This window comes from Alosa sapidissima, chromosome 17, assembly GCF_018492685.1.
Source record: "Alosa sapidissima isolate fAloSap1 chromosome 17, fAloSap1.pri, whole genome shotgun sequence".
Classification (NCBI taxonomy): domain Eukaryota; kingdom Metazoa; phylum Chordata; class Actinopteri; order Clupeiformes; family Clupeidae; genus Alosa; species Alosa sapidissima.
Window position 1 is genome coordinate 16,611,969 of NC_055973.1, and position 10,453 is coordinate 16,622,421.

A 10,453-nucleotide genomic window follows, 5' to 3' on the forward strand; every position below is an offset into this window, starting at 1 on the left:
TTATACTGACCAGATTGTGGTCACAACGGCTGCCTTGAACTCTCATGCAGGATATAATGGCATTTCTTCAGGACAGAGCAGGAAAAACTTGAAGCAACTATGAATGACCATCCTGAGCATCAAGACCTCAACAAAGAAAGGAGGGAGCTAGAAGCTAGGTGAACTCTGGACAAAATGAAAATGGGGACAGTGCACTGTAGATGGAGTGGAGGGGGGAAAGAGTGGGGCCTATGGAGCCAGAAAAAATATTCTGCTCATCAGCTCAGCAGAGAGGAGGCAAGAAGGGAGAGAAGATCGAGAACCAAGGAAAAACAACAGAGACAGGAGATGAAGATGAACAGAAGAGGAACAAAAGCAATGGAATGGACAGGGTGACAAGGAACAATGACGATTAATTGTCATCTGAATGGGAGTAGCACTTAGAACAGAAATTGAGACTAGCTCAAGGTCCTATTGGGTTTGTATTATTATTATTATTATTATTATTATTATTATTATTATTATTATTATTAATATTTTGTTTAGTTTTGATGGAAACCATAACATTGATTAGGCTATTGTGATGTAGACTAAATTACCCAATAGAGGAAGGGATTTTATTAATTTACTTTATTCTGTTGCATTTATTATTATTATTATTATTATTATTATTATTAGTCTGGGCCTTGATAGGATTTTAGGCTATTTTGCACACATATGCAAAGCTGGTAGAATTCAGACACTCAGGACTCAAGAATTAACGTCCTGCCTGAAAGGGCAAACAACGCTCCGACGAGTAAATAGGCTATTTTATGTTGTGCATTATTCTAATGGTCAGGTGAGGTCTATTAGGTATACAGGTTGTGTCCCATTTAAACATGCCAAAGCGGTAGACATGGCTCATAAACATGTGACTGAAAACGTCATCGTGAGGTTATTTCCGGGATAGCTGGGTTCAGTTTCGTAGGGCTGTAAACTGTTTAGCCATTTGTTCTGCCTTAATTGTTTAACTTTAGACGAAATGAATCGAATTTTTGGTCGAGGAAAAGCTAAGGGGCCACCCCCGAACTTAACAGATTGCATAGGAGGTGTAAGTATTCATTCAAATAACTTTTTAATGCCTTGTCGTACCAAACAAACAAAGGAACTTTGTTCATTGTTAATGAGCTGTCATGACAGCTAGCGTTAGCTAGAGAAATAATTCAGACTTCTGTTGAAGAATCTCAGCTTTGTCAACACGAAAGACATGAAAATGTATAGTAATGCTCATCAGACTATAACATTATTGTAACGTTACGTGATAGTGAATTTATTTAGTGTGGGCTCAGAGTCGTTCAAACAGACCGATTTGGCGAATCATTAAATAGAACATCTAACATTAGAAGCTACTTAGCTAACATCAGAACACATTCTCTGCTAACATTAACAAGATAGCTAGTAACGTTAACGTTGTCACATTTATTCTATAGTTCATTGCTACAAAAACAGCGACATGGAGTGTAACGTAGTGTGCTAAAGTAAGTGCGGCCTGTAATGACGTAGGTTACATTGGTTTTGCTCGAAATGTTTTGCTGTCAATTTTATTGCGTCTTTGATAGGCCTATACTATAGGCGTGATGTTATCTAACTGCCAGAGCTGGTACCTTGGGAACTTGAAAACAAAGCTAATGCCAGAGTGACCAATGCTCTATTATCTGTCGTGATCTTGAGGAAATAAACAAAAACATCAATTACAAAGTATTCATCCGGGTCATGAAGTGGTTGTTCTATTATGGGCGTGGACTGTCCGACTTGAAAGACAGGTTGCATGGCAAGCGATTCGATTTAGGAAGTCATATATGGCACGAATAATGGTTTCTATACCTTATTCTATACCGGGTGAAATCAGCAGTATGTTACAATGTTTCCTCTTGCATCTGTATCTCTCTCATTGACACACACAGGTGGATGCACGGGCTGAATCCGTTGACAAGAAAATAGCCAGGTTAGATGCAGAACTGGCGAAATACAAGGATCAGATGAAGAAGATGCGAGATGGACCCTCGAAGGTAGTATCAGTAACTTACCTGACACTAACATACACATTGAGTGGCCTGTTTAAGAGTGCTTTAGAGAATTACCTTTAAGAATTAGAGGTGCTGTTGAAATAAGTTAAATGTCCCTATATCTAATTCTAATCTTACACATCTGCATAGCCCGTCATAATAGAATGATTGACTATAATTTTTCCTTATAAATCTTTCCAGAACATGGTGAAGCAGAAAGCAATGCGAGTCCTGAAGCAGAAGAGAATGTAAGTCAATCACACACATTTAGTCATTACAAACTTACCACTAGGTAAAGGTGTTTTGATTGAAGTATGATTAAAGATGTATTTTCTCTAAATTGTACACATTGGTGTATAATGAGTATTGGTGCAATACATCAGTCAGCATATACCATATATATCATGTTTTGCTTGTGATTAGACGTATGTTCAATGATCCCAAAGTCAAGAGTTTAATACTTTGTGCTTAAAATGAAGGCCAAGGATGTTTACCTTATATTTTGCTATTTGTGCTCTTTGGTGAAACGTTCATCATATTACATTTAGCAAGTTGTGCTTGGATAATGGCAAGTAAAACGCTGCTTATCACCAGCAGTCAACAAATTAAAACAAGAAGGTATCTCTACCTACCCCAGTCTGATGTGTCCTCTGTTCTGTAGGTATGAGGGGCAGAGAGATCAGTTGACGCAACAATCCTTCAACATGGAACAAGCCAACTATACCATCCAGACCCTGAAGGACACTAAAACCACTGTATGAACTTCTGCATACCACACATTCACACAAACAAACCTCAAACAGCTTAAAAATACTATGGATTCAACTCCCCCCATCTCCTGTTTGTAGGTGGACGCCATGAAGATCGCAGCCAAAGACATGAAAAAGGCATACAAAAATGTGAAGATTGATCAGATTGACGTAAGCTTTTTTTACATTCACAATATTCTCTCTGTATTCCTACAATGCATTGGTCATGTGCCTTGCGAGCATGTGAAGAAATGTGATCATTCAACATTATCTTGATGGATGATATATTGATGATGTTTTTGTTTGGTTGCAGGATCTGCAAGACCAGCTGGAGGACATGATGGAGGATGCTAATGAAGTACAGGAGGCCCTGAGCCGAAGCTATGGCACTCCCGACATAGATGAAGACGACCTTGAGGCGGGTCAGTATTACCATCCAACACAAGAAAGTGTATTATTTTAGCATGTCAGCTGTTTTGCTCCATTGTGCAAGCTAGCACAGTATAGATCCACAGATCATGACAAAGGTCTTAAGCACAGCTGAAAAAAGGAAATGACAGATTTCAACCCGCATTTCATACCAAGCAATGTCTATTTAAAGCCCCTATTTTATTGATGGCTGGTTGTGAAACTAATCAGACTGGCTAAGATCAGCCTAACGGCTCCCACACACAGCTGCGTGCATCGCGTTGCTGGAGACGCATCCCATTCACTTTAAATGGGCTCACGTGATCCGTTGCCGAACTGAATTGTGGGTCCGTCGCGTCGCGTTTCTCCCGCTGCTCGCGTTGAGGAGTTCAGCTGTTGCTGCACCGACAGACGGCACCGGCCAATCAAGCCAATCTACGGACGGCACCAACCAATCACATTACGGTTTTACTTCAAGTCATTTGCATAGCTACCGTCGGGAACACCCACTGGAATGCGTTGACGGAACGCAGCTGTGTGTGGGAGCCGTTAAGCCACTATTTTATTGATGGCTGGTTGTGAAACTAATCAGACTGGCTAAGATCAGGCTTACAGCTCCCACACACAGTTGCGTGCGGTGCAGTGCTGGAGACGCATCCCGTCCACTTTACATGGGCTTACGTCATCCGTTGCCAAACTGAATTGTGGGTCTGTTGTGTCGCGTTGCTCCTGTCACTCCTGAGAAGTTCGACTTTTGCTGCACCGATGGAGAACAACAGACGGCACCAGCCAATCAAATTATGGTTATGCTTCAAGTCCTTTGCTTATCTACCGTCGGGAACACCCACTGGTATGCGTTGACGGAGCGCAACTGTGTGTGGGAGCCGTTAGCCTCTTTTTTGTTTACTCATGAAGACCAAGCAATGCCTTTAGAATGAGGTCTACTGTACAGCCCAAAATTAGTCTAGGGTTACACTGAGAAAAGGTGTCATAACTTTAAACAACAGAACACACCAGGTCATGTTTCCAAGTAGGTGGTTTAGTGGTAAGACAACCCAGAGGAAGTTGTAAACCTGATAACAGAACAGCCTGGGGGCTTCCATCTCCAAACTAAACCAAGCCAAAGGGCTCTTCTATTAGGAGGTGTACCATTTCCTCTGGATTAACTGTATTTCACAAAGGCAGAATTAAGAAATCCAAGATAAGTGATACCGTAATTTCCCAACTATTAGCCTCGGCTTATACATTGATTTTGCCAAATTTCTTCAGCTATGAGGTTATACATAGGGGCAGTTATGGTTTTGTTTCTTTTAACTTGCATAAAGCACTGTCCTGCAGCTTATATACAATGCGGCTAATACACAAGAAATTACTGTGAAGCAAGGCTTGACCTAGCATTGTCTGGTCATCCTAGCTCAACACAGTTTCACTGACGCCAATCCAGGATGTGTAGTAGCGACTAGGACAAGCCTGGTGCAAGTAATTCAGGATACGTACCAATTAACTAAGTCTGGCTGTTCGCCTGGTTGGGACCAGTCTAGGTGCACAGAATAAATCCCCATGGTAACTTGTGTGCCATCTCTTGTGAAACCAAGTCAAGGCTAAATTCAGCCAGGATAACCAAACAATACCAGCTTAATCCCTTATCTAGGTTTTGTGAAATACTCCTCAGGTTTGTCACCTAATTGGAATACACCCCTGCTCTTCATATGAGAGACGTTAAGAGAAAGAACAGGATGCTGCACACTGAAGGATATTACACTGTTTGATGGGGATCATTTTAGTTTTCAGCAGTGTCATGTGCTTTGCTCTTAGAACTGGATGCACTTGGTGATGAACTGCTCTTTGATGAGGACTCCTCTTACCTTGACGAAGCCTCCACTGCTCCATCCATACCGGAGGGTCTACCAGGAGACAAATCTACCAACAGGGTAAATGTTTGTTTTTGTTGTTTCTTTTTACAAGCCTGATGCTCACAAGATCAGCATTGTTCCTCTCTCATCTAAGAGAGTTGGGAAGTCCATTCCACATATCTCAGTGACAAAAGCAGCACAGCAGCATGACAAATGCTCATGGTGAGTGCAGTGGAACGGGACCAGCTGGGTAATGGGATTGGCCCCTGTCCACCAGCTATCCTTGAGCCAATAGGGGGAAATTGGTATTGGCTGTGCAATTGACAGGAGAGATTCATACTGGACGAGATTGATAGTGTGCTACCCGGAGTCCAGATAAAGGGCTATTTATTGCAGGACAACTAATCCCTAGAGATAAGAATCTGAGATTGGATTTAATCCTTTTCTATTTTAACACATCTTAATACTACACTTGAAATGTATACTTGTATAATTAAATCAAAGCTGGTAAGTGAGAAGTACTTCGTTCATCCCTAATTTTTTTTTTATCTTATGTTTGCATTTCAGGATGGTGTTCTGGTTGATGAATTTGGCTTACCTCAGATCCCTGCAACATAAAGCTTACATGAACAAGGAGCACTCTTATTTTATATGAGAATCATGTTTATATTAAACTCAAGCCTATAAACACAGCCAATCTGCCTGAGAAGGAAAGGGGTATGCTAAGATAGCAAGCACCTCAGTTTGTCTTTTGCTCATCCAGAGACTAACCTGTTACGGCTATCAATATCAGGAATGTATCTACCGCAATCAACTTTCATGTTAATCCTTTTTCTATATTGCTTTTGATTTTACTTCATGGGGGTGTCAGGCAAAGCATTGTTTCTGTAGTTATAGCAGGGATCTTGGTGTATGGTTGACTGACTTTGTACTGCAACAATGTTGCCAACACGTGACATAATAAATTATTCTATATTTCATTTCTTCTGAAATAAGCCTTTTCTTAATTGATTATGTTCTATTTGTATAAAGCGCAAAAAAGTAGTTCAATATCCCTGATGTTTCTAGCTTTCAAATTCACAAGAGGTGCTTTATCAGTTCTCACACCAGAGCTATAAACCTCAAGTGTACTTTAATATGGCAGAGGATGATGTACAATATGGTGTATGGCAAAATCACTACAAAGTTAATAAATATGTTGAGTTAAACCATTAAACATTGAGTCAGTGTGAAATGATGCCTGGCAGTGTCAAGAGTCCATATAGCTGGAACATGTCTGCATTCACCAGCTGAGTCTGTAGCTTAGAGGGAAGATCTTCTTGTGGAGATACTCAACTATTTCTGTTTTGCCTTTGAGCTTCTCAAACTCATAATAGGGAATCTGTTTGGAAAAAAAACAGATGTATCGAAAAAAATGTAACGAAGTGGTTTAGATGTCAAATCATGCAACACATTGAGACAAAACTATTAAAATGAGCATTCCAACTAAAAAACAAGGGCTACACTTACCTCCACTACTTCATAGCCCAGGAGTCCTAGATGTCTCTGTTTAATGGTTTCTTTACCCAGCAGCTGTTGTGCATTCGCAGAAAACCTCTTCGGCCCGTTGATGCACACAGCAATCCTGCACACAGGACTGAAAATGACTTGGTGCAATGACAGATGCAGCAAGACCTCCATCAATACTAAATGCTTGTGTCAGCAGTTGGCTCTAAAAAAACAGGCAGGCTTTACCTCTTGTGGATCTCATCAATGTGGCTGGCTGGCAAGACATATCCCTCTTCATCCAACTTGATCTCCACATCTTCGAACACAGAGGAGAATCACTGCCTCATTACACTGCTCCCTCATTGGTAGCGCATAGGGTTGCACTAGTATGAGATTTATTTTCGCAGTATATCTCAGAAAATACGCTTTCATGATATATACAGAATATTTCTATAGTGGGTTTCTATTTGTAAGTCAGAGGTTACCAAAAAGACAGACATCAAATTTAGCCAGGGATATGGGAAAACATTTTTTTGGTTTAAGGTTATGAACAGGACATACAGTATGTTCTGCACGGATACTTGCTGTAGGTTCCTTGATAATCAAAAGTGAACTGAGCGTGTCCAGACCTATTCTCACTTGAGAATTGGTTTGGTGTCAGTCAGGCTAGAGGTCAGACCAAATCAAAGGTAGAGTAGGGTTGGGTGTTTTATATTTCTAACCCTCCACATTTCTCCTCTGATCTGTTTTTGAGTTTGATATAAAAAAGGTGAGTATCACCCAAAGGTAAGGAGTTATTGCACCTATGCAATAAACTGCAATTCTGAATGTGAGTGGATGTCCACTTACCTAGTGTGTAGCAATAAGGAGTTAAAACCCTTGAGGCAAAATATGATCTTGCCCCCAGCAAATCCACTAAACCTGACTTGACAGAGTTATAGAGGTGTGCATCAACTTGTGTCTCCAAAAAGCGTCCTGGCATCAGGAATGACTTCACACGGTATTTTGGCAAAAGCTGCGGCCCCTAGTCACAGAGAAGAAATGCACATGAGCAAATACAAAAGCAGACAAAAACTATAGCTCAGAAGTTTTTGCAGAGGGGAAAGAGCACATGGCAAGGAAGAATTTGTACTATCAGCAGTCTGATCATAGTCAATCTGGTGCTTAAGGAAAACATTGATGCATACTGTACGTAGACCAAACTGGGGTGCATTTTCCAAAACTATAGTTGCTAACCTGTTGGCAACTTAGTTGGTTGGCAATGGGAAATTGCATTGCAACCAACAAAGTTGCTAACTTTATTAGCAACTATGGTTTTAGGAAACGCGCCCCTGTGCGTGGCTAGTGTAAGCTACATAACAGATATAAATGTTACATGGCCAGAGCATTTTAGTTATGACTGAGCTTCTCCAAATCACTTACATTATAAAAGGGACATTCCAGCTTCACAGTCATATAGAGCTGTGTGAGCTGAGCAAGCACTATCCTGTCTGTTCCCGAATCCTTTCCTGTGACACACAAACGCACATAATGGGCAATCACACCACACTAAACGCAGACATTTCACAGTATCCCATTATCTAGGGCTGGGTGTGTGTGTGATATGACCTAAGATGAATATCCTGGTAATTACAGATTTACCTAGGTAATGCTCTATAACATAAAAATGAATCATGACCAGACATATCTAATTTCACTAAGACAAATTGACTTTGTATAAGAACCCAGCTCTAGTATCACATACCTACACAATTCTTCATAAGCAGTAAACATTAGCCAACAATAAAATTCAAAATAGCAGTCTGACTCTGTACCTTGTAGCTGCTGAAGGAAGTAGGGGCTGAAAACTTTTGAGACGAAGTTGAGTGGGAACCTCTGCAGCAGCGTGCAGGCATGCAGCAGCTCTAGGAGAACCCGTGGCTGGAACTGGGAGAAGCGCGCATGGAGCAGCGCCTCCACCTTCCGGAAGAACTGCGCTGCGTTGGGCGGCACATATCCCAGCACCCCCAGAGCCTCCAGTTGTCTGGCCACCTGGCTGGTGCTGTAATCGTCAGCGCGGTAGACAAAGCTCTCTGCGACCGCGTCAAAGACGGCTGGCGACCAGATGCAGCGCCGGCCAAAGTACTGCATCACTTTGGTGACGGTCTCAGGATGTGCCGTGAAGGCCTTCTTGGGCACGTGGAGCTCCAGCGCCTGAACTAGGAAGTGGTCACTGTGGCCAAAGTATATGAGGGCAGACAGCACAGCAGCCAGCTGGGCATCAGTAAAGACAGGCACGTGGCGCACAGCCTGCTTGCACAGGGCAATGACCAGAGGCAGTGCTTGGCTCTGACCCATTGCGACCAAGGCTCCAAGCACCTCGCTCACTGCCATCGGCTCCAAGCGTCCAGTCACTGAGAGTGTGTGGGTGTGCATGGTGTTCAGCAAGTCCTGGTAGCGCCCACCCTCCGCTACACCCGCCCCCAAAGCACCGTACACAGCCGCCAGCTCATCCTGGCTCCATTGGGCTGGGTCGCTGCATTGGAGCTGCTCCATCACCTGGCCCAGCATGGTGCAGTTTGGGCCCTCCAGGGCCAGCAGGGCTTGGGCCAGCATGCACAGTTCTGCCACGCCGAGGCTCTCCTTGTCCAGACGCTCCTGGCTCTCCGACACCAGCCGCACCAGCAGCCGGCTCCAGGGGTCCAGGTAGAGGCGCGTGCAGGCCAGGAGGGTGGACACCAGCGCTGTGTCCCCCAGGCGGCTGCTCTCCTGCTCCAGCCTCTGGCACAGGCCCCGTAAGGCCTCGTCCGACAGGACCGTGGGGTCCCGCAGCCCACCCGCCCCATCCTGCTCGAGGTCGGCCAGCCGGTGGAGGATGGCGGCGGCGACGCGGTCAGAGAGGAGCAGTGAGGAGCGCAGCGTGCGTAGCAGCTGTCGCGAGGTGCCACAGGAGGATACACGCTCCAACATGGCTTGCTCCTGTTCCCTCGAGCCCAAAGCCACCCCTGTCAGGGACAGGCGCACGCCACCATCAGGAGGAGAGTCCCGATGCAGACGCACCGTTCCTGCCACATCCAACAATGGGTCACGGACGGCCATTGAGCAGACACCCATCCTCCCTGGTGATGGTGATAGTGGGGGCAGTGGCCAACGGGCCCGACGACAGCCATGTCTTAGGGAACAGCGGCTGGAGGAAGTCCACGGACACACCACACAAGCTTGCTCCTGAGGGCCACACACACTCAGGAAGCGTACAGAGGAGAGGAGAGGAGACCCAATCAAACCCAGCTGCTGAGCTCTTTGTAACACCTTTAGAGCCATGGCTGGATATCAAGGTGACCAGCTAAACCTGAGCACAGAAACAATATGTGCAATGTAAGTTCATGTAGAGCTTAAGTAAATCCAAAGACAAGCTAAAGGATTTATGTCAACTGACATGCAAAGGAAAACAAACCAACACAATATAATCAAGAAGGTTAATGTTATGTTTTAAGTTCCCTTCACGTGGATTAATTCATTCAAACTACGACACTCATGGAATATGATTCACATAATGATTCGCATAAGATTAAGCCACCTGATTGTTAAAATGGTAGTGTCCTACAATGCTGTGAGACTCCTTAAATCTATTTACTTGCGTAATTTATCTTGACATGACTTTGCCCTTGCAGTTGTTAGCTAAGCGGAAGTTGTCACATGTATTACAGTTTAACACAGTAGTTAATTCATTGTGAGTGAAGACCGGAGAAGACAAGTGAGTAAACATAATGTTCACAGAGACGTACACAAGGCATTCTGTCTTATGAACAAAACATAAGTGTATTTACCTTCTGCGTTACACATCGCTATTTACAACAGCCGACGCCGCCACCATCGCTGCCTAGCTTTCACATGCGGTTCTTCTACTAGTCTATCTACTACACAACCACTCATGCATCAGCCTCGGTGCTCT

The 10,453-nt window shown here is 43.7% G+C and overlaps 2 protein-coding genes across 2 annotated transcripts; one reads left to right on the forward strand and one right to left on the reverse strand.

Moving 5' to 3' along the window:
* The first annotated feature begins 900 nt into the window (after positions 1-900).
* On the forward strand, positions 901-6,014 carry chmp5b (charged multivesicular body protein 5b). The gene is made up of 8 exons (XM_042067606.1): positions 901-1,069; positions 1,923-2,027; positions 2,226-2,272; positions 2,686-2,779; positions 2,873-2,944; positions 3,087-3,195; positions 4,997-5,112; positions 5,602-6,014. Exons 1-8 carry the CDS (start codon positions 1,001-1,003, stop codon positions 5,650-5,652), a joined length of 663 nt encoding a protein of 220 aa, XP_041923540.1. The 5' UTR covers positions 901-1,000; the 3' UTR covers positions 5,653-6,014.
* A 133-nt stretch (positions 6,015-6,147) lies between these two features.
* fastkd3 (FAST kinase domains 3) lies at positions 6,148-10,453 on the reverse strand. Its single transcript, XM_042067604.1, has 7 exons — positions 10,329-10,453; positions 8,337-9,850; positions 7,945-8,030; positions 7,372-7,546; positions 6,769-6,838; positions 6,544-6,658; positions 6,148-6,415 (listed from the first exon to the last, which is right to left on the reverse strand). Exons 2-7 carry the CDS (start codon positions 9,820-9,822, stop codon positions 6,317-6,319), a joined length of 2,031 nt encoding a protein of 676 aa, XP_041923538.1. The 5' UTR covers positions 9,823-9,850; positions 10,329-10,453; the 3' UTR covers positions 6,148-6,316.

What these genes read in the sequence shown, in the direction of transcription:
- chmp5b (XM_042067606.1), top strand. Translation starts at nt 1,001, where the DNA reads ATGAATCGAATTTTTGGTCGAGGAAAAGCTAAGGGGCCACCCCCGAAC. An exon ending in TAACAGATTGCATAGGAGGT is followed by an intron (nt 1,070 to 1,922) that starts GTAAGTATTCAT and finishes TGACACACACAG; the next exon opens with GTGGATGCACGGGCTGAATC. An exon ending in GTCCTGAAGCAGAAGAGAAT is followed by an intron (nt 2,273 to 2,685) that starts GTAAGTCAATCA and finishes TCTGTTCTGTAG; the next exon opens with GTATGAGGGGCAGAGAGATC.
- fastkd3 (XM_042067604.1), bottom strand. Translation starts at nt 9,822, where the DNA reads ATGGCTCTAAAGGTGTTACAAAGAGCTCAGCAGCTGGGTTTGATTGGG. An exon ending in ATTGATGAGATCCACAAGAG is followed by an intron (nt 6,659 to 6,768) that starts GTAAAGCCTGCC and finishes TCCTGTGTGCAG; the next exon opens with GATTGCTGTGTGCATCAACG. An exon ending in TGGGCTATGAAGTAGTGGAG is followed by an intron (nt 6,416 to 6,543) that starts GTAAGTGTAGCC and finishes TTTTCCAAACAG; the next exon opens with ATTCCCTATTATGAGTTTGA.